The 23,989-nt window shown below is 46.9% G+C and overlaps 1 protein-coding gene across 2 annotated transcripts in view; it reads left to right on the top strand.

Moving 5' to 3' along the window:
- Positions 1 to 2,261: 2,261 nt before the first annotated feature.
- The window catches only part of LOC106739258 (complement factor H-like), a 45,402-nt gene continuing 23,674 nt past the window's right edge, over positions 2,262 to 23,989 (top strand). Inside the window, exons 1-5 of one of the 2 annotated variants that reach the window (XM_059728428.1) lie at positions 2,262 to 2,402; positions 5,284 to 5,460; positions 6,578 to 6,766; positions 7,403 to 7,585; positions 10,112 to 10,315. In XM_059728428.1, coding sequence (XP_059584411.1) covers positions 10,138 to 10,315 — 178 coding nt within the window. In that variant the 5' untranslated portion in view covers positions 2,262 to 2,402; positions 5,284 to 5,460; positions 6,578 to 6,766; positions 7,403 to 7,585; positions 10,112 to 10,137. Of the gene's footprint in view, positions 2,403 to 5,283; positions 5,461 to 5,978; positions 6,767 to 7,402; positions 7,586 to 10,111; positions 10,316 to 23,989 lie in introns of those variants that run through there. The other variant, XM_059728429.1, reaches the window with a different exon arrangement.

The following is a 23,989-nucleotide window of genomic DNA, read 5'->3' as shown; positions in this document are numbered from 1 at the left end:
CCAATGGCTCAGAGTACAAGGTGGGCCAGGGTCCCAGAGCACACATGGGAAAGAAGACAGTGCTGGGAATCAGGAACCAAGGTCCCGGGCAGTGGACCTGGGCTTACAGGCACAGCCAGAATAAAAGGGCCAAGGCCAGGAAAGATGAGGCCTGGACAGATGTTCAAGGCTAGGGGGCCAAAAGCTGCTTTGAGGCCAGAGGGTCCCCACTCCAAATGGACATGGAGTAACTATACTCCAGACTAGTGCTTCTTAGTGCAGGAATTGAGCAGTACAGACATACCTGCACTTTGATTTCCCAACTTCAAACTTCTGCTGTTCATTCTTGTGGGTTTCAGTGCCTAACCTATAAATCATGCAGTCCTGAACACAGGGTAACTTTTTTTTTTTATAAGTGCCTATGCCCTATGGCCCATGTCCTGTGGTCTTCACAACAGCAACTAATCATTCTAAAATAGTACTCAGGCATCCCAGAAGAACATGAAGAAAGAAGAGAAGCCTGATAAACTAAGTAAATACTAACAGCATTGACAGACCTTGGACGAGAATCCCTAAATACCAAGCCAAGACAAACCAAAACAATATGTGATTAATCAAAATCCTGAAGCTCTGTGTGGTCAGTTACCTCCTAATCAATATTTGATAAATGCTTTCCCTTATATGATGAAAGTTTTCACGGACAATCTTTTTTCCTTCCTGCTCCATCCCTTGGAAAAGGGCAAATGGGGAAAAAATGGGAAACACCACTTGGCAGGGTGTTCAGGTAGAATGTGGGTAATCTACAAATTGGTTCAGTGGAAATATGAAGGGATCAGTCAGAGATAGTTGCTCTCTCTCTCTATCTGTCCCTCCCAGAGTCAAAAGGGAATGAGAAAAGTTTTTTATGGCTTTCCATGGAAATCCTTAACCCATTCAGATTCTGCTAGGATGTTTGGGAGAAGAGACCCTGCTGCGTTAAGGGGTGTATTCAGTTACACATACATTGCTTAAATTCTTCGTTTGTATTCTAAGATGGAATGGGTTAGTACAAACAGCCAAGCTGTGCCTGAACGGTGCCTAAACACTTTACTAACACACCTCTGCTTCCTGATTAAACTCCTGTATAAGAAATTACAAATGTGATAGTCTTTTGAAGACTTTAAATACATGTAAAAAGAAAGAACAGCCACTGTTCTTTCTTATCTAGGGGTCTTAGACCAACTGGTTTCACAGTAAAAGTTCTTGTTGAAGGGCTTTCATTTGTTTTTCATGTGCTATCCCATGTTCCTAACTAGGAAGTTGAAAACTTCAATGAATACCAACTATCTGGGTGAGTCTCAAATGTTTTGAAGTCGACGGAACCTCTCAACTGATTTCTGAATCAGGAATGGCTTGAGATATCAACTCTTAGAAAAGTCCAGACATGGTGCAGCCAACAAGAAAACTTATTTTAAGTCCTTGGCTGTCTGCCTATAGTACAAGAAACTCTGTTTTTAGGCTATTAAGTTTTCATTTTAGAAGAGGGAAGTACACAGCAGATGCTAACATGAGTGACTGGTACCTCCTGAATCTGGGGGGCCACCCGCAGAAGACTCCGAAAGTGGCAGTCCTGTCGGGGGGGGGGGGGGGGAATCAGCCCTACTGAAAGCATCAGTGTCGACCGTCAAGGGGGGCACCCATCGGGGGGGCACACACATCCCTGTGCACCCCCTATCAGTTGACTGTGGATGCCAAAATGAAAACCATTGGCGACACATAGTGGGTACACACGGGTGCACATGCACCCCCTGATATCGGCCATGTACCTCCTGGACGTGCCAGCCATGAAACTGGAAGTGCCACTGAAAGTACCGGTTTTGCAGCTGGATTGGTGATTGGCTGCTCAGGGACACCCCCCACCCGCCTGCGGTCAGCGATGGGGGAACCACTCTGTCAGTGATCTGGTGACTCCCCAGACTCAGGAGGCACCAGTCACCCATGATGAAAACCATGCTGGGGCATGTGACTTAACTCTACTGAAGGTGAAATACTGAGTTAGGAAAACCTGTTTTTTCTGACCCTGACAGCAAAGAAACTTCTCTGAGATAAATGGTGCTATTGTCTGTCTCAGTACAAGTTTCTCTCAGATAATGGTGAGTGGGAAACTTCAGGTAATGAAAAACTATACTAAAAATAAATAAAAACCTTGGACTGCATTCATGGTGGACTTTATCTATGTTATCTGTGTACCTTGATGTTGATCAAGAGTCAGTTGCCACAGCTGTAGCAATAGGAGGTACAAGAAGATCTGCCTCACAAAGCAGCTGAGGAGAGAATCATGTCAGCTGTTGCAGGTGCTGGATTTCCTTTCTGGATCCTCAGGATGACATTGCTGAGATACATGTTCCTTCAGATCCTCTGGGCTTACTCTTCCCAGGCAGAAGGTAAGGTATGACAAGCATCAAAATATTTAGACAAGGTTCTTTGGGTGAATCTGATATCTTTTATTAGACCAACTTTAATAGTTGGGAAAAAAAAAATTCTTAGCAAGCTTTCAGGTTTAAAAAACCTTCATCTGGCTGAGGAAGCATCTGCAGTTGTTGTATGCTATTCCTGGATGGAATGAATAGTAAAGAGGCCAGAGCCTGGTATGCATGCAAGGAAGGCAGTCAATGAAGTTGTAAATTGAGGAGTCAGCGGGTGAGAGACAGGCTAGGGGTGGGGTAGAGAAGGGGGATCAATGTAGTGGGTAAATAGTGAAGAGGTACCTGGGGAGTCAGACGTCAGGAGCCACCCAGATGCCATGTGAAGAATCGCTGCAGTACCAAAGAAAACCCTCCATGAATTGCATGCCAGTAGTTATGACATATCATTCCTCCCTTGAAACCATATGGAAAATCCTCAAACAATTGCAACCCATACTAGAAGGAAACCTAATTCTTAAAGAGATCTTCCCAGAACCACCCATCCTAGCCTTCAAATAAGCACCGAATCTTGCTAACCTCATCCCCAGAAGCAAACTTTCTACAGCCCAGAACACACCAAATGGATCCAGACCATGCCATGACAAGAAATGCAAAACCTGTCTAGACATCTCCACCACCCCACAATAACTACACCCCACAACAGAGCCATCAGCATTCCTGGATCTTACAGCTGCATCTCCAGAAATGTAATATATCTCATCCAGTGCACCAAATGCCCTGATGGAAAATACGTAGGAGAGACCAAACAACAACTGCTCACCAGAATGAATACACACTGGAAATCTATTAAAGACAAGAATGTCCAATTACCAGTGGGGGCACATTTCTCACAAGACAACCATTCTCTCTCCAATCTCTCAGTTCGAATGCTCAAAGGGAACTTACAAAACACTTTTTATAGACGAGCATATGAACTTCACTTCATCAACCTCCTGGATACAAAAAATCATGGACTAAATATAGACATTGGATTTATGACACATTGCAACCTGCCTGATACGTGACTTCTCAGGTACCTCTCCACTATTTACCTGCTACATTCATCCCCCTTCTCCCCCTTACCCCCCCGCAACCTGTCTCTTACCCACTGACTCCTCAATTTACATCTTCACTGCCTTTCTTGCATGCATACCAGCCTCTGGCCTCTTGACTATTCATTCCATCCAGGAAGAGCACACACAAACTGCAGATGCTTCCTCCGCCTGACGAAGGGATTTTAAACCCGAAAGCTCGTTAAGAAAATGTTTTCCAACTATTAAAATTGGTCTAATAAAAGATATCAGATTCACCCAAATAACCTTGTCTACCATTTTGAAGCATGGGGATGTTGATACATGAGATGCTTCAGAGCCACTCTAATTAAAGTCCACCTCCCTCTCCTCCCCCGCCCCCAGAACAAGTGTATAGATGCCCTTAGAGTATCCCTTGCTTGGCACACTGTACCTGATGAACTCCTAAGTCCAGCACAATACTTTCATTTCTGAGTCTACTTACATTGAACCATTTACTATGTAATCATACAGAATGTATCCTTATTTCTGGCAGTGACATGGGGAATGGGCTGCCTTATGAGATTTCCCCAACCCCCCTGCCTCCTTGATTACAGACACACACTGAGGAAATCTCCTGCAGAAGGATTCCCCCCATGCACATATATACCCCCTGAAATAGGGTGCATGTCTGCAAGCAGGGAGAGGGGAACCCTATGGGAGTTTTTCCTTTTTGCACTGAAGCTGTGTATTGGGTAAATCCTCTACAGGAGATTTCTTTGTTCCCCAGGATGGGGGCATGTATGCAAGTGGGATTTCCCCTTGCTTGCACACTCTAAGTCCAAGGTGAACTGTGGCACCCAGCAATGTGTGGCATCCAGCTCCTCAGCTGAACGCACTCCAAGACCATGGTCTGTTTCTAGCCTTTGAAGCAAGGCTGGATATTCACCGCATCCTTGTTACGTTCGTAGGTTGATTTCTGACCATCAAACTTTCCCTATAGGGGCTAGCTTATCATTATAATATTCTATTGAAATAATTTCAAATAAACCAGATCCTGGACAATAAGCTGCTAGGAACCATATTCCTCTAATAACTGAGAAAAAACCTTACCAATTTAATTGAAAATTTGGAAGTAGATGCTAGCGTGATCAGACCTTGTGCATGCTTAAATGGAAAAAAATCAGATTAGAAAAATGGTTTCTGAAGGGAGCGGCAGGTTGGCTAACATTTAATGAGAAGATGAGTATTTGGATGGTCTTCTGACTTTACTTAATCTTTACCATACTTAGCAGTCTACTCCTCTCCACCCTGCCATTTTCACTGAGTTAATTCCTGTGAACAGCCTGGATGTGTCACAGTTAGTCTGGTTTATGAAATCAATGGTAATGCCTCTGAGAAGAAATAGTTCTTAAATTATAAAAAAACACCAGGGCAACCTGCTTGCAGAAGAGATTATTTTTTAACTGGAAAGGTTGTTTTCTGGTGTTGCAACCTGAGTAACATGACTTCACAGATAAAGTCAAACTGGTTTCTTCTAAAAGAGGGGCTGCAATTCCAACAAGCGTTGAAGCCATGCCCATAGAGAGTAACCTCCTTGTGTGTGCTGCAGGCTCCTGATTCCTGCAACCTGTGCTCCTTCCTCCAACCTCCCTGTCAATGGCTGCAAGTTTGCTGAGAAAAAGAGAGAAGTCTTATTTTAGGTTTCAATATTCTGGGAAATATTTGTATACTACAGAATCTACCAAATCTGTATAAGAAAACCTGACTGAACAAGCTGGAAAGCTTCAGGTGTTTATGTCTTAACTACACCTAGGATAATCCATTTTGTGTGTGTCCTGTTTATATAGTGCCAGTATGTGAACAGCCCCCCAAAGTCAATTTTGGTGACATTCTAAGTGGTGAAAAATCAAAATACTAGGAAAGCGACAGAGTGCAGTACCGCTGCTACCCTGGGTACATGCTGGCTGGATCTGAATGGATAACATGTAATGGAGGAAGTTGGACCCAACTGCCAAAATGTCTAGGTAATTAGCAAGTATTTTGCTTGAGGTGGGTTAGGTTTTTGGGAATTTGTAGTCCTCAGTAGTTAACCATAGGCAATTGGCTCCATAGCCAAGAAGTTGTTAGTCCCATATGGGATGAAACTGGTGCCATCCTTCTGGTTACTTCTGTAAGCTGCACTGGGGCATCTGATGGAAATATTTGACAAAGAGGAAATTGGGGAATTCTCTAATTTGCCACCACTGGATTTTACAGCACATTATCGCCAGGGGTACAATGTTTTATTTATCTAGGATGATGTTGGCACAATCAGAGCTGCATGCCTTCCTTCCTTGTGTGTAGAAATGCCTTTCTCTTCAAATTCCTCCACAGAATCCCACCTCAGATTCCTCCATCATACCTTTATGGCATGACTTATGCCATCAGGTTGTGAGAAATGCCTGATGTCTTTCCTTCCAGGCAGTGGCGATGAATAGGAGGTGCACGGGGGTGCATGTGCATCCCCTGCCAGGTTGCGCTCCCCGTTTAGCTGGCGGGCACAGGGGCAGGCGGGAGCACCAGTGTCCCCACACGAGTGCTGGCTGAGGAGTGAGGCTGCCAGCAAAAGCAGCCATGCCTCTTCTGGAAGTGGCCGCGGGACTTCCGGAAGCAGTGTGGCTACTTTCATGGTGAGTGTGATCGGGGGTAGAGAACCCTCGGTTATTGTGATCAGCCACCAGGGCCCCCCCCTTTGGTTAGCGTGATCATCCACTGGGGGACCCTACTCAGTCAGTGGGATTGCCCATCAGGGGACCCCCCCAGTCAGTGGGATTGCCCCCATTGCTGACTGCTGTCAGGGGGGCACATCTCCCCCCTGACTCAAGAGACACCAATTACTCATGTTTCCAGGGATGGTGGAAAACAATAAAAATTACATAGGCATTACATTGTCAAACTCTGCATGGATTCACTGAGATTCCTTGCTCACTCCCAAGTGTTGAGTTGGCAACTTACTTCACAGCTTACCTGTCCGCATCTGCTTGTAGTGTGAGATATTAGTTAAATTGTGACGAAAAATAAAAAATGAATCAGGCTTTTGCATGTATGGAACGAATGTTTGATTGGAAATAGCATATTTAAGCTTTTCCTGATTTCATGTAGCCCCATGAACTATCACTAAGAAGCAGCTGGAGGACAAAAATCTGTTCATACACAATAACCGAAGACGTACAGTTATACTTCTGAGTGCTCAAACCGTGGAGTTTTCCTGCAGTAAAGGCTATAACCTCACTGTTCCTGCTGTCAGGACATGTGTTGATGGAAATATCCATTTTCCACTGTGTATCCCAAGTAAGTATGATTAATCACAAAGAATTTCTCTGGAATTAAATGATGTAAGAAAGTGTCATTCAAAAAAAATCTGAAGTGTGAGCTAGAGTGTGGCTCAAAATAGGAAGAAAATAAAGAACTGTGGGTGACAGTAGACTGGAAAGGAAAGGTGAGGTAATGTGGACCAAGAAGATGCTTAGTTTTTCTCTCTGGCTTGAAGATAAAGGTTAAAACAGCAAGAATCTTGTTCAGGAAAACCTCTGTCTTCTCAGGTTCTGAGCACTTTCCCTGCTGCTGGATACACCGAATATTATGAATACTTTGCACTAAATATCAACAGGTTTTTATCTTGAGGATGAATGGGTGTCATCCTGGTCCCACTCTGGTGGGATAATTGTCTTCACTGGGGGCAGGGCTTAATCTGATAAATATAACAATTATTGTAAGCAACCAACATAATGTCCTAAATATACAGATGGTCCTTCTTCCTAAATTGCTATACAAATAATTGCCCTTATCTTTCAGCTCTTCTCAGGAATAAACCCTGCTCACGGAAGCAGTGTTTACAGTGCCCCACTCTACCACTGGGATGTGGCTTCCATGAAGTCTCACCTTGTGCTTTCAATGTATGTTTTTGTTTCTATTGATTTTGTGTAGAAACAGGAAAGAAGTGTGGTCGTTCACCTGCTATTGATAATGGAGATATAACTAGTTTTTCCCAAAAAGAGTATGCCTCTGGGTCCTCTGTGGAATACAAATGCCAACATTTTTACACACTGGAAGGACAAAATACATCTTTTTGTAATGATGGAAATTGAACAAAACCACCAGCCTGTGTGGGTAAGAGACCTTCAATGACAAGAACGGTTTACTTTTTAAGGGAATTTTTGCTAACAAATGGTAGTGTATCCCAGGTAACTCGGATACATACTCCCCTTCTTGGGGATTGTTAGTTGACAGGTGTGCTGGGGGAAGGGAGAACTGCAGATGGCTCAGTTTCCCTCCGTCCCTATAGAACCAGGCCAGGACAGTCAGGGGACTTAACTATATACAAATGTATTTACATTAACTTATCACAAGGAAAAGAAACATGGATATAAACATATGTACAATATATATAGATAGATGTATAAGATAGCTAAACAAATAACAAACAATACCCTCCGGGTAAATGCCATTAAACCTTATACCAGTGCTCCAGATACAGGTAAGTCCCAGGTAAGTATCTAACCTGAAGCAGATAAACCGCAAAAATAAACATAGCTAGCTAACAGATAAACTATAGATAAGTATGGGAGGAACAATAAATAAGCCACAAGTAAATAGAAATAAACAACAGGTGGAATAATAGCAACAGGGGGTCCCAGCAGAGCCCTAGGACTCTACTCATCTACTAATTTACAAATGTGAGAGTTCACAAAATATAAGGCATGACATCACACCACTTACGGCACAAGAACCCTAAAGATAAACTTAAACCCAAGGGAAAACCCCAATGCCCTTGGACTTTTCCCAAGCCCTACAAAGAAGCTGGTAACTTTAGGAGGGCCCTCCCAGTGGGACCTCCACTTTCAGGAGCCCTTAACCAAACAGGGGGGACTCCCCCTCCCCTGTGGGAATCCTCTTTTCCCTGTAACTCACAGCTCCCAGGCTTGGAGGGTGGCCCTTGTCCTCTGCGCCAAGCTGCTCTCTTTCCTGCAGTGGGCTTCGGGGGCTCACTGTCCCTGGAACAGGGCTCCTCTATGCAGGGCTTTTGGGGCCTCTGGCTTTGTCCTGTCTTCTGGCTCAGTAGCCCGAGCACCATCTGGTTCCCTGGACTACCTGGACATAACCTTTTGCTATGGGTTGGAGGCCTGGGCTGCCTCGTGCAGCACCAAGCTTGGTCTGCTCCCGGACCCTCTGTGCAGTGCCTCCTGCACCGAGCAACCAACCTCGTTCTGGGGGTTGAGGATCTGAGCTGCCCAAGCACTCCAAAGGTCCTACTCCATGCACTGGCCTGTGCACTGTCTCTCTGGCCACACGCCAGAGGTTGCAGACCTGAGCTGCCTCACTCAGCTCCCAGGGTCTGGAAACCATGCTGAACACTGAGAGCCTAGCTACTGGAGCCGTCCACCATTCCCCATTGATGAAAGTCTTCAGGGGAACTTCTGGGCTACTGCTGAGCAGCTCTCCTCAGCTCTTCTAAGCCCCGCTCTTCTCTCTTCTCTGTCCTGGATGTATTTCCCTCATGCTTGGCACTCCCACCCCTGAAGTCTTGTGGACCTCAGTGTTGCAGTCTTCAATCAGGTCCAGGAGTGGGGGAACTCCTCTTCCCCTCCCCTCAGAAAAGAGGTGTGACTTAACTCCTCTTGCTGCCTCCTGATTGGTGGATGGGCTCCACCAATCAACCCAGCAAGATTTTAAGCCTGGGACTCAATCCAAGCTCTGAAAGGCAAGCCTGTTACAGTAGATATACATAAAGGCACACATTTTACGCTTTCTGGGTTCAAAATATTGCTACAAAAAGTGGTAACACACAATGATTTTATTATTAAAAGTCTGACTATTTTACATTTCTTTTGAGGGATGAAGTTTCTACGATCTAAGAAAAAAGAGTAGGCTTGTTTATGTATAAAAAGAATATCCAGAATTGTAAATGATAACCACAAAGATTTTGAAAAACTAGGAAATCTTGCTTTAGCTCAGTTACCAATAATGCTGTAGGGTTTTTAGCAATTGGTATGAGTCATCTGTTGTCATCCCACTGTCAGTAGTACAATACTAGATTCAGTGGACTTTGACTTTTGCCAAGAATGGCAATGCCAGGATTCCTAACCAGTCATTTTTTCTATGGACAACTGCAAAAGGAATTTGTAATTATTGGAAAAAACAGGTGATATATTGTTCAGGGTTTGGTCTTGATGTACAGGACATATCCATGTACCTCTGTACCCTCTCACTTAGGCTCTCAGAACAGAAACCAAACAGTTGTATAGATGTGGGCTTAGGAGTGAAGAAGAATGCAACTGGTACAGGGCTCAGGGTCTATTCAGATTCGTTTACTTCATCCATCATTGTGGTACTTCAATACCTAGGATGCAAAACAGCAGCACAGACACAAAGAACACATATAACCTCTTAGACTAGGCTTTAAATATTTTATGCCCTGTAATAATTTTATTTTGTAATTGTTTTTTTCATCCCTCATTTTTGTTTAGCATCTCCTAATCAGTCTCTACTTCCCTGTATGCTATGACTGCAACACTTGAATGTGATAAATGGTGGAATATAATAATTGTAATGTGACATCTTCTCATTATACTGTATATGCTCCCTGAGTCTTATTAGAATATGGACATCAAACTTTCCTGTTTTTCCTCATTCTAGAGCCATGTACTGTTGATGTGACAGAAATGCAAAGCCGTGGCATAGAGCTGAGTGAGAAGTCAAAAGGAAAACAATACATCCCCCATGGTGATTTTGTTGAATTTAAGTGCAAAGTGGGGTATGCACATCCTGCTGTGTGGTCTGCTTCTGATTGTACTGTGCGGTGCTATTCAAGCAATGTTTCTTATCCCCAGTCCTATAAAGGTAAGGATTATTTTCTTGAAGTATTGTTCTTTGGTGACATTCTGGTAGGACAGACTAAACTAATTAAGGTAAAAAATAGGAAAAGGCATGTCAATTTTTCATGTCACCATTGTGTATGGAAATCTGATATTTTTTGAGATGGCTTTAGATTTGTTTTGCCAGAGAGGTTGTATCTACATGAGATGTGTTAATATGCATTAACCTACTTTAATGTGCATTATGGGCATGTGTCTACATGTGAGTGCCCTTAATGTGAATTAGAAATGGCAAATTTAGGTGCAATAAGGTAAAGCGCCCAGAGCTGCCAGGTGCAGCACCACAGAGGGATGCTGGCCTTGGACTCAGGCAGGCAGAGGGGAAGCCACCAGCCACTGAGGATAAGCCCTCCACCCACCATGGCTGCTGCTGCCCTCAGACCCGTGGGGGAATGACCCGAGGCTGGGGTGCTGGGCACCTGTGCCTGGATTCTGTCCCCTAGGATACCCCATCCCATACCCTCCCCCCCCCCCCACTCTGGGACAGAAAGACTGAGACTTTTGTAAATAGTCACTATGCAAAGAGGGTTTTTTATTGTTGGTGGGTGGAGAGGGTGGTGGAGGAGCTGTGTGTATTGGGGAGAGAGGAGAGGGGTCCCTATGTGTTGTGGGGGAGGGATGGGGATGGGAGTTGTGAGGGTAAGAAAGCTTTATTCTTTTGACCATGTGCATGTTCTGAGAGTTGTGCTTGGGGTTGGCAGGGGATAAGGGGTGTGTGGGCAGTGGGGCAGGTGTGCTAGAGTGAGGAGTGCTCCACAGGGTGGTCCACCAGGGCCTTTTACACCTGGTACCCTGGTCTCCACTGGCAGGTACGTGCCTCATCTGGGGCCTCGCTGGAGGGGACCCACTGCTGGCACAGCTGCTACAGTGCATGCTCCCACGACCAGGCTGCCTCCACTTGGAAAGCTTCCTCTGCCCAGGCCTCCCTGAACTCCTCTCCCCAGCTCTCACAAATATTGTACAGCACACATGCTGTGATGATGACCTGGGGGAGGTTTTTATCAGGTACCTTGAAGGACTCCACATGGGACCACCAGTGGCCTTTGAGGAAGCTGAAGGTGCACTTGATTATAGTGTAGGTTCTCCCAAGCCGCTGATTAAAATGGGTCTGGTGGGGGTCCAGGTGCCTGGTGAAGGGCCTCATGAGCCATGGGAGTAGCAGGTAGGCTGGGTCCCCAATGAGGAGGTGTGGGATGACAACAGTACCTAGCTGCATGTCCTCTACTCCTGGTGCAGAGCTCCTGCTCTCCATAATCATGTCCAGTTCCAAGTTCTGGAAAACACATGCATCGTGCGTGCTGCCTGTGCAGCTAGCACTGATGTGTGAAAATGCCCTGGTGGTTGATGACTGCCTGGAGGACCACTGAACGGAAACCCCTCCAGCTACAGCAGGGGTAGCCTTAATGGGGTGGGCAAATGATGGAGATGTGCATCCCATCCAGAGTCCCAATGTGCTGTGGGAACCCCAGTGCCCAGAACCTGGCGACCACCACCTGGGAGTTATGGACATAGAGGATCATGTCCACAAGCATGTTCTGAAAGGTGCCACATACCTCCATGACAGATTCCCTGGTGCTGGGCTTGCCCACCCCAAACATGTACCTTACAGGCTGCCAGAAGTAGCCAACTTGACCAGCGCCGGAGACAGGTGTTTGTCAGTGGGGAGGGCCTGGTGCATCTCAGTGTCCTGGCACTCCAGGTGGGACCAGAGCTGGTGCAGCAGATCATCAAAGTTGCTTTGGATCATTCTGAAGGCATTGAGCCACTGCTCATCATCCCAGTCACATTGAATGATGCACTGCCACCAGTCCTGGCTGGCACAGTGGAACCAAAGGCAGTGGGGCTGGTGGAAAGGGTGTGATGGCAGTCCTAGAGGTGGTGTTCTGGAGCCCTGGCTATTGTGGCTGGCGGCAGCAGCTGTGTGGTGGCGGGGACCCTGGGAGGCCATGGGGCAGTTGTTGTCCAGGAAGTCACTGAGGGTTGGGGAACTGAGAGGAGCAAGGTGGCTATGAGTCAGGTGCTGGTAATGGCTGTGGGCCAGCAAGATGGCTGCAGTGGCCAGGACAGTGTCACAGCAAGGGCAGGGGGCAAGCAGGGTGACAGTCCCATGTGACCAAAACATTTTGGGGGATGGGAATGGGGGAAGGGTATCTCCTGGTGCTGCATGCACTCCCAGCAAGAATGGGGGGGGGGGGGTATGTGCCCCTCTGGATCTGTGCACTGGGTGAGGGCAGTCTTCCTCTGCGGGCCTTTGCCCTAGGTGCCAAACTTCAGTGCTTCAGCAGTGGGACAGGAGCAGAGTTGGGGCAGGAGCAGAGGTGTCATGTACTGTTTGTGTCCATGCCATGCTGCTTCTCTCACCACAAGAAGAGTCTGCCCAGAGGTCACAGTGTGCGGCTCTATTTTAAAGATGGCTGCCAAGTGCTGGCACCTGGATCTGGCTTCAACATGGCTCCAAGTGCTGACAGCCATGTGGCTGGCAGTTGGAGCTCCCGCCCAGTAGACACTGGGGCAAATGGCAGGGCTAAAGTTAGTCCCAAGTCTCTGCATGCATAGACACCTGCCAAAAATCACTTAATGCACATTAAATTTAGTCACATTTAAATTTATGTGTAGAGGTGCCCAGGCTAAAATAATTTAAAGCATCATTATAGTTTTAAGCATTAACCCTCTACTACCCTATTTCTTAAGTTGGAAAAAGAGCAGCTGCCATTGGACACCGTTTCTCTTTTTTTTTTTTTAACCAGGCACCATATGTGGGATTTTGTTCTTATGTGAAATTCCTCCACAGATTGAAAATGAACAGGGCAATAGAATGTGTGAGTGGGGAAAAGAGAAGAAAAAGGTTTCAGTGTAACTGTAAAAAGCCTGAACTAAATTATGCTGACAGGAATCCCACAGGGAACAGTCTGCCAGCAAAGGGACAGAATGCAGAAGGGGCATGAGAATGCTTTGGCTCCAGGACTGCACACAAGAACTCCAACCACTGCATATGGAAAAGCTTCACCAGTGCATAGGTCTAGAGTAAGACACGTTATACCAAAGCAGTGATGCCAAAAGATAGGTCTGGTACCTAGATTAGAGGTAAACGTGTGGGTAGGCTATGTATAAAAAGAAGCAGAAACAGGTCTACAGCCCAACATTTTATTTGCTTGCACTTTAAAGCAGAAAACATTTATCCCAAAGTCTATCTGGCTTCCCACAACAGCACAATATAGATTCTCACCTACACTGGCTGGAGAGACTCAAGAGGTGGGAGAATGGTGGCATGGAGATTGGCAGAAGGTCTTCTTGAATTTGCTGAGTTCTCCAAATTTCTCTTCAGCCTATGCCCAATATTTATAGATGACTGGTTTTAGTAGTCTAATAAATGACCTTTGATATTTAAAATTATTTGTCTCACTGAAACTTTTGGAAGTGAACCGAACCAGATCTTTTGTGGACTTTGAAGGTGTTAATGATTTGGAATTTATATCCCTGGGAAAGATGGAGGGTTTCTTATTTCCTTTCCTTCACCATTGTGGAAAGCTGTTTGTTTCTTCTTTACCTTACTTTATGGTCTTCTCTGATAGGCTGTTTTTGTTTTTACAAATTATCTAAGCATTTTAACAAAAATATATCTCTGATAGCAAAATAACATATAATACATATGGTTACATAATCATTACTATTGCTATTTTAAGATAAAGCTATGATATAGCATATATGGATTATTTCATGGTCTTTTCTTACCTGTTTTTAGGCTTTGTGATTTGTTTAATTGTGTTTGACGGTTCCCTTTACTTGCTGACCAAGTTAGTTATCACATCTGCAAAAGTTCACACTGCAGTTACTCAGAAACAGGCTTTGGGCCTTCTGCTTAGCAGCACAGCTGCACCTTAGTCTAGACCTCTTGAAAATGGCCAAGGCTGGCAACAGTTACAGACATTGAAAATGTGACTTCTAGACCTTTCAGATTGGCATGGAGAGTTGAGCAGAAGGGCTGCAGCAAGCCTCCTGACTAATACCTGAGCTGGCATAGGCAAATCTGGTGGTTTAGCAATTGAGACTGTGGTAGAGGTCTCAACTGGCCCAGGAGTGGGACCAGGGGCTGAGTTTGAGGGACAGAGGCCAAGGCCAAGAAGTAGGGCCATAGCCCATGAAGGGTGAGACCCAGGGTTAGGGACCCATAGCTCAGAAGGGGTGAGAACCAGGGTCAGAGACTTGTAGCCCATGAGAGGTGAGAACAAAGGCCAGGGACCCAGAGACCAGGAGGGCTTAGAACAAACCAACCAGGAGCCCGTAGCCAAGGCGAGGTAGAATCTGTTATAGATAATGAGCCCCGAATGGGTAGAGAATGTAGGCCTAAACCCAAGACGGGTTGACGGTTGTTTAAGGTACAGGGACCCAAGCCAAGGAAGGGCTGGCATGCTTAACGGCGCTGGGGTTGCAAACCCCAATAGTGGCAGAAGCTGTTCCTGGTTTAGAGGCCTGAATTGATCAGAGTTGACCTTGGGGCTGAAGGTTCAGGGATGAGGGATTGACTGGACTGGACAACGGAGCTTAACACCCAATGATTGGTAACATCTGCAAGTCTTGGGCATGGCTAAAAGGAGAGATGAGGGGGGCATGCCCTTTAGGTGATGAGAAGTGATACCTGTGTTCATGGGTATGAGATATTGCTCAGGAAGCCCTGATGCAGCCTCCTTTTTACTAAAACTATAATTACATCGATCCATGGCAGGAGAGTCAAAGGGGAGATTGCTCAGAGAAAGAGGTATCAAGAGCTGAGGGAACTCCGGGGGTGTCACGGTCACCCTAGGGTGGAACCCCTTTACAGGCCCCCAGGACCCAATGCTGATATGTAAGGGGAAGGAAGGTGCAGTGCTGGAACCACAGAGCCCGATACCAGAGCACAGGGGATGGGTGGGAGCAGTGTATCTGACCTGCAGACCAGGCCCCCACCACTCACCTGGTCTGCCGGGTCAAAAGATTGAGCACCACTGCCTAAGACCAATATAGGCTTGGATTCTTGCATTAAGAATAATAACTAAAGGTAACTAAGGAATATTTATATCACCAGAATCCCTCTTATAACTCAAGACACTTGAAGTCTTGCAAGATCTCTCAGAAGAGCAATAAATTACTGAATACATCCATAGAAGGAACAAACTTTCTCAGTCTGAAAGGTGGTGTTTCTTGTAGCAGTAAGAAAGTGATATCTCTTGATATTGTTTCTCAATGACTTTCCCTTTTTTCACTGTATTTCTTCTGATTTTGAGTAGCAAAGAAGCTGGTTTTATAAAATTTGGTTGAGTCTTCAGTACTTCCTCTTACAATCCAACTTTCCTTCTGGACCTCCTTCATCCTTCAACCCATCTGGGGCCCCATCCAAATGCCAAAGTTTGTTGAAATTTGCCCCTTTGAAATCCAGGGTCCTTACTTCATTAGTTGCATGCCCTCTTTTCTTCAGTCTTCCTTAGACTCCTTTTCCAATTTCCTATCACCTTCATTGTTACAACCAATTCTTTCTTTGAGGACCACTAAGTAGTGTCATCCCCTTTGTGGAACAATATGCTGTCCTTTACATCTGTTAATAACAGGCTTGAAATATTTTGTTTTGCTAGGGTTTTTTTCCAGCAGGTATCAGGGAAGTGAAAATCCTCATTAATATTACCTCATATGTTTTCTCTATTCTGTTCAACCGCTTGGAGAAAAGGGAAAATACAAGAGATGTTTTACCGACAATGTTAACAGAGCAAGTTTGATTTTTTACTCTAGTTAAGCCTTACATTTCAAAAGCTTATTTGGGGCAGGATTAATGATTTTTTTTAGAGTAGAAAGCAGGTAAACAATAGTGTCATCGAGGATCTTTCAGGGACCTGTGTTCTTCAGTACATTATTATATGACTGGGTAGAAGGAGCAAATATTGAGATGGCAAAGATTTGAGATGATTGTTCCAAACTTGGAAATTTTACAGTGCACACACATATCTAGGTTATTGATGAAAATGTTGAACAATATGGTGCCCAGAGAGATCCCTGTGGACACCCACCTTTGAACTTCCTCCATCCTCAAGAATGATCATTTAGCCCTACCCCTTGCTTGATTCCTATCTTTTAACCACCTCTCAATCCACAAAATAACCTTTCCTCCAACCCTACAGCAGTGTGGTTTATTTTAAAAGTCTGTGTTGAGGGACTCAGAACTCTTGGGTGAATATCATCAAGTCCTGCTAATTTATTAGCATTAATTTCTCTATTTTGTTCTAAAACGTCCTCTGTTGTAGTTAGGGCCCTCTTCTAGGATGTGAGGGACCTGTCTTCAGATCTCCGCCCCAAATATAATTAAGTGAATTCTTAAAAATAGGTTCCCCATTTATCAGGAAAGCATTGTAACTTCCTATCAATAATAGTAGTATGGAGGTCTCTTTGGATACTCTTAAAAAAAGGACTGAGGCTTCATGGCTATGGTGTTGCAAGTTACCTTTAAACCATCAAAAAGGCATTTAAACAGGAGCATTCATCCCTTTAACAGTGTTAACCATGCTAAAAGCCCTCTAAACATTTTAAAGATATGCCAATTAAAGAGAAGGTTCTCTGATTTATTATGTCCAAGTCATTCCAGGTACTGTTAGTCTGCTCCCAGGACATCAAATGCTCAATTTTGTTTCCTTCACACTCCTTTGCTCCATTGGAAAACTTTCAACCTTCCTTAACTTCACTACCCAGGGAATGGCTCTAGCCCCAAGCCAATATGCACTCCTACCCTAAAGATGTGCAGTCCCTGACCACTTTATGTGCCACAGTGCAGCTCACCAGTCTCTCTCTCCCTTCCACTGCCAGCCAGCTCACTTTGGCTCAGCTTCTCATTCCCCCTGGTATTCATTTGAAATTAATCATTTTATTTGAAGTGGCTTTGTCAGCACTTACCAAACCCACGCAAGCAAGCTCACTAAGTCTCACCTCTGATCCACTGTGGCATGCCTGCAGGGAGCCTCCTGGGTCTCATTTTGCTCCAGTTTGGTATGCAGTGAACTCACTCAGTCTCAGCTTTACCTTGGTGTGGCATGCATGCAGCAAACCCACTGGGCCTCAGTTCTACCCCAAGCCTGCTGGCTTCAGCTCACAGCAAGTCTACTAGGTCTCCACTCTATCCTCATGTGAGCACTAACCCAACTCCCCCCTGACCCAGTTCAGTGAAATATGAGCAAGAATTTGGGGTTTTTTATTATTCTTTTTTTTCACTCCTTTCTCTTTACTTCTCCCTCCAGCCCATCCACTTCAAACAGGATTCTCCACACCCAGTCACACCTCCTAGCTGGCTTCTGTGACTGTGGATTGAGGGAAGCCACATGGTGGTTTCTCCACCTCTGAGCTATATGCCACCATCCCTCTTCTCTCCCACACCAGAGGAGGGATAGAGTCCTGGCTCCTGTCCATTAGGACCGTGTGAAACAACAGTTTCATTTCAACTTCTGTTTCACCATTTTGAAGGGACAGTGTTTCATTTCATCATTTCATTTTCTTTTGAAGCACTGTTCCATTTTGTGTCGTTGAAACTGTTTTGATGCCTTTTGACATTTCCCCCATAGGGTATAATAGGGAATCACAAAAATACCTAAACCTTTGTCATTTTCTGCCTGATTTAGATGAAAATTGAAGGGATGGTAGCCCCTTCTGAGGGCATGAATCTTGCCAAATTTAAAGGAGATAGATGCAGAAGATTCTAGGAAACTACACCTCAAACTGTTCAAAGCAAAACTCATGACACTTGCCGGCAGTGGCAGCCTCCTGTTTTCTGATGTGAAGATCTGGAGGCCTGCACCCCCAGGAGGGGTGCTGGGCTATGCTGGACTCCTCCCAGGGGTAGTCAACTGGTGAATACATTTTTTTGCAGTATAGCCATTGCCAGCAAACAATAGGATAAAACACTACTTCACAATATGTTCTCAAGGTCCCTTGATAATCTCTTGATATTCCCCTCAGTATTACTACTATCAAACAACTATTGTTGTGTACTAAGTGTGGGTGTACCCTTTCTCCAATCACATCCAGTATGTCACTTGGTGAGCGCTGCATTGTGGGAAGGCAAGAGGGAAGGAGGCAGGCAGGCAGGCAGCCTGGTTACTGGCCCTTCCTGGTCATGTCCCAGCAGTGTTTTATTTTTGGTCTACATGGCATGCATGACCAATGGGGGGTGGGTGGAGTAGTTTCTGGAGAGCTGATGACTGCACAACTTTTATGGAGTCATGACATTACTGGAAAGTTGCAGGATGGACTGTTATTGGATGGAGGGAGGCTGAATGCTTGGCCAGCACTAGTGTGCAGCCAGCATTTCTTGCAAGAAAGAATACTGTCTGGATGAGTTAGGCCATGCTAATATCCATTTGTCACAGAGCACTGAGATGCCCTGCTCCCACAGAGGGGAAAACTGCTAGGGAAGAAGCCCTAGCAGGGAATAAGGAGCCCAGCTGTGGGTTGCCAGGGCAACCAGAGAAGGTCAGCTGACCCTAAGGGGCAGGGCCTGGCTCTTATAAAGCCCAGGAGCTGAGGTCAGAGGTGGTTCCCTGCCAGCAGCCAGAGAGGCAGGAGCTCCCTGAGCCAGGATGCGGGAAGGAGCCTGACCGCAGGTACAGCTTATGGCAGCTGTAAGAGGCTTGGGCAGTATTGTTATAGCCAGACGGCTTAGGTTTAGGTTATAGCCAAGAGACTCGAGTTTCTGTTTCATTTTGTTGTTAGACCGGTGGTTTGGGTGAGGCTATCAGGGGATGGAGGAGGCCTCATAGGGGACTCACAGTGGAATGTGAGGACCCCAGCACCAGTGAGGGTGCAATATTTGGTGGTGCATAGACCCCAGCCCCAGGGAGGGGCAGTTGAGCAGCCCCAGGAAGGGGGCATTACTGAGAAGCCCAGTGAGGGCAGGGTGAGCCCAAGGGAGGCAACATGCGGAAGCCCCAGAGAGAGAGGGTGGCCTGACAGAGAAAGCCCCAAGAGAGGGCCGAGCACCCTGAGAGAGGGTGAAAGCCCCAGAGAAGGGGGCAGTTACAGAGAAGCTCCAGTGTGGGTGTGGTGAGCCCCAGAAAGGGGGCAGCACTGCTGGGGAGCCCCAGAGAGGGGGCAGGTGACAGAGAAGGCCCTGAGAGGGGGTGGAGCATCCTGAGCGGGGCAAAAGCCCCAGAAAAGGGGGCAGGTACAGAGAAACCCCAGTGCGGGTGTGGTGATCTCCGAAATGGGGGCAGCACTGTTGGGGAGCCCCAGAGAGGGGGCAGTTGACAGAGAAGTCCCTGAGAGAGGACGGAACACCCAGTGAGGGGGCGAAAGCCCCAGAGGAGGGGGCAGTTACAGAGAAGCCCCAATGCGGGAGTGGTGAGCCCTGGAGAGGAGGCAGCACTACTGGGGAAGGCCCAGAGAGAGCAAAAGAGGGGGCCAGTGCGTAGACTGAGACATAACATCTATTCCATTGGCGAGGTGTGGGCTGTGGTGTAGGGAAGGAAACAGAGCTGCAGATAGCGCCCCCTGGCAGCGGGGCAGTACAAGAGCAGCCTCCTGCTAATTAACAACAATTAATCAATTAATAACAAGGCATGGCAGGCGAGTAGGCGGGCGGTTGCCCCAGAGACAAGTGTGTGGGCCACATTGAGGGCGGCCTAGAGCGGCGACCTGTCACACCATTACATAGTAACTTTTGAATTTTTGCTGGACACAGATTAGGGAGGGAGGGAGGGTGGGAGGAAGAGGGGGATGGGGAAGAGAGAGGCAGGCAGGTGTCATTTTGTAGAGGTTTTACAATATTTTATAAAACTCAAGGAGACAGAACCATCAGTGAGACAGTGGTGGGTCAGAAGACATGTACCCTGGTACAGTCAGAAGACACATGGACGACTGGTGCCTCTTGAGTCAGGGGAGGTACATGCCCTCCCTTGCACCAGTCAGTGACCAGGGCCAGGGTGTCCCCCTGAGGCTAGTCTCACTGACTAGGGGGGAGGGAGTCCCCCCATAGCCAATCTCACTCACCAAAAGGTGGCCATACCATTTCCAGAAGGCCCATGGCCACTTCCGGAAAGAGCACAGCTGCTTTTCCTGACAGCCTCACTCCCCAGCTGGCACTCACAGGGTGGGCACATGCCCCCCTGCCTGTCACCTAAACAGGGAATGTAGCCTGACAGTGAGTGCAGCATGCACCCCCTGTGCATCATCACTGAGAAGACATGTACCCTAGTCTGAATTTTCTGGGACATGGCTAGTAACCAGGAGGCAGGTGAGAAGACAATGAAATGGGCCTGAAGACACGTTTTCTGTATTTACCCCAGTCAGAAGACAACAACTTTTACCATACTTGAGCTGATGCTCAGGCCAAAGCCAGTGAAAAAACAGGAGGCTGTGTCAGCAACCAAGAAGAAAGCCTCTGCAATTCAGAAAAGAAACTCAAGGAGTTGGTGATAAGGAAGGCCCCACCTGTGCCCCCAGTCCTATGCCACTGCAGTGGTCATAGATCCTGAGAACAGCTGCACCAATGAATGAAATGGGCCTGTAGAACTTGTGCAGCTTGTGCTGATGCAGGAGGCAGGGTGGGTTTTCCCCAGCAAGAAGCTTTTCCCCAGTCAGAAGACATGTACCCCATTCTGAATTTGCTGGGGCATGGCTAGTAACCAGGAGGAGGGCAAGAAGACTATGAAATGAGCCTGAAGACATGTTTTCAGTATTTATTCCAGTCAGAAGACAACAACTCTTACTATACTTGAGCTGATGCTCAGGCCAAAGCCAATGAAGAAAGCAGGAGGCTGTGTCCAGCAACCAAGAAGCAAGCCTCCACAATTCAGAAAAGAAACTCAAGCCTCAGCTGCATTTGTGTCCAGCAACAATTTGAACGTTACAAGGTACAATGGAGAGATGAAAGGCAGAAGTAGATGAGTGGGCTGAAGAGCCCACAGGCATGGGCCTACTACCCAGACCCTGGGAGAGAATTTGTAAGAGGCCTCGGCCAGCAACCAAGAAGAAAGCTTCTACAAGGGAGTACCATTGGCAGGTGCCTGGGGGGCGCCCCCCCCCCCCCACTGAAGAAGCTGCTGTCAAAGGCAGCTTGTCTGGGGAACGCAGGAGAGAGGGCACAAGCACACTGGGCTTGGCCTCCAGGTGCTGGAGACCCACAGTATATCACTGGTGCAGGGCCTTGGGCAAATTAGCCCCGCCCCCTCAGGTAGAGCAGATCCTGCATGCCACAGGGGGCAGAGAAGGGAGTTGTCCGGATGCGAGTCCAGCAGCTGTGCTGAGCACTTTCCCCATCCACTCTTCCCATCTCTGTGGGGCCTCCCAAAGCACTGTGCCCAGGGTGGTTCCTTCTATTTGCACCCCCTTAGGGATGACCCTGCCACCCTCAGGGCACAAACAAGTGTCAGGTGTCACTTACCAAAAGTGGCATGTAGCACATCACCATGTCCTCTTTTAAGTCACATGTTACAGAGATACAGGCATCAAATACCACTTGAAGCTTCACTGAACCCCACTTGATAAGCCTGAAGTCTTCTTGAATCCTGGATTCATGGTGCTGTGCCCTCCAGGGTCAAGTCTCATGACTGGGATGAGTCCTTCTCTGCCCCTGCTATGTTGCAGTCCCTCACCCACCTCAAACCTGCCTCATCGATACATCGAGTGTGCACCCCAACCTCTGTTCCCCCCATTTATAGTCCTTCAGTGGGGCAAACTCCCCCCACCCCCCACCGGCAGCCTTGTTTCAGTGTGAAAAAAAAAACAAAACAGACTTTCTGGCACCAGGCTGGAAAAGAGCATGAAAAGAAGGCAGAAAAGTTTGCAAAGTCCCTGGGTTTGTGTCCCAGCAAATCAGGTCTTAAATCCCATGCCGCCTCCCCAACCCATAGCCTTGCTTTGGTGTTCCAAAACAAAGGAGACAGTGACTGCCAGCTGGCTGGAAAAGAGTGTGAAAAGAATGCTGAAAAAGCACATTTTCAAAATTTCCATCTAGGGAAAATGCAAAGGTTGTGAAGGGTGAGCCAAACAGCCTGGGAAGCCATGAGCACCTGTGGGAAATGCAAAGTGGCTGATGCCTTGCCAAAAAGCATGCTAGGCTGCTGGGGGGTGACACACCACTTCCCTTCTCTCAGCTAAGGGAGGTGAAATCAGAAGCAATATGCCTCAAAAGTAACTTTACAGAGTGGATGCTGCCTTTGCAAAATGCTGGTGTGCAGGCCAGCACTTGTGTGTTGTGACCCACCCAGGAAGCCCACCTGTTTACCTCTGGAGCCCTCCTGTGTACCTGTGCAAGAGAGATTGCCAACCCCAGCCTCCCTCTCCCCCCAGCCCCATGCAGCAAGCAGCAGTGAAAATGAACAGACAAATGAACCTAAACAATGAATGCAATCCACCTCCCTAACCAAACAGTGTAAAGGTAGGTAAGGAGGCAGACAGAGAAAGCCAGGAAACCACAAGGTTTTATTGTTTGGAACACACTATTATAAGCAGTTACTTGTGCTTCTTTGCCTTCTCCCCACCATGACCCTGAACCGCCCCTGTCTTCTTGAAATACAGTGGCATCCTCCTGGCCCTGCTGACAGTTGTACAGCCCTCCCGTGACCCCACTGAGTTAGGGGGAACAGGCTCAACTGTAATTCTCCATCCTGGTTTTTCCTGCATGGAGGCCAAATGGACTGAGTGGACTGACTTTTCCCTTTTGGGCGTGGCACCCGTTTATTTAAGAGTAGTTATGTACATTCTGAAAGACATCATTGAAACTGTCCTGTGACCTCTGTAATTCCACATGGGACTCATTGATCATGTCTTTCAAATTCCGCATGGTGTCTCACACTTTCTCGAGGATGGCGTCATCCTTACTCAGCGACTCAAGGACTCTGCCAAAACCTCGAGTGAGGTTTCGCGGGACCGTCGCTGCTTTCTGCAAAAATCTCTGCAGCACTCTGTTGTAGTGTGAGCGGGGGGCTGTTCCAGGTGGCATGGGTCACGGTGAACAAAGAAACAAAGAAAAAAGCAACGCCTCCACTCCAAGAGGAGGAAAGTACACCCCTCCCCATCCCCACTATGCAGTGGGGTGTACTATGCTGCACAAAATGCCAGCGGGTATGGAAACAGACGCCACAACAGTGGGGTACCACTCCTACTGCTCAAAACTTATACATACCCGCTTCAGAAACAGGTCCGTAGCTGCCACTGCCTGTGCTAGCTGCAAAAAAACCCCACATATAATTAGTTTAGCAACTGTTACATTATGAACTATTGAATCCATCATGCACCACCACCAAAAGAACATGGCAACCCACCTACAGCAACACACAAATTTCTCCCCCCTCTCCCCCTAGACCCCCAAGCCCAAGAAGCACGAATCTGGGAGTTGCCTGGCAGTGGCAAGAGTCTCATTACAAGAGACTTACTAGGTCCAGCATGTTTTTGGGTCTCGATAGTAGTAGATGATGGATCAGTCTCATGGGTTTCTTCCTGACCTTCCACCTTCTCTGCTTCATCATCTGTGCTAGTCTGTGGAACAGAGCGGCTAAGTGGCAATAAGTGTATGGTGACTGATGGATCTTCCTGCCAGTCATAGTTATCAGGGAGCAGGAAGCGGTCTGCATATAGCTGAGATATGCTCATGGTTTCACCCTCAGGAGGGGCTGTTGCTGCCTCCTCTTCC

The sequence above is a fragment of the Alligator mississippiensis genome, chromosome 5, assembly GCF_030867095.1.
Source record: "Alligator mississippiensis isolate rAllMis1 chromosome 5, rAllMis1, whole genome shotgun sequence".
Lineage (NCBI taxonomy): Eukaryota > Metazoa > Chordata > Crocodylia > Alligatoridae > Alligator > Alligator mississippiensis.
This window is presented reverse-complemented; position numbering and strand designations above follow the sequence as displayed.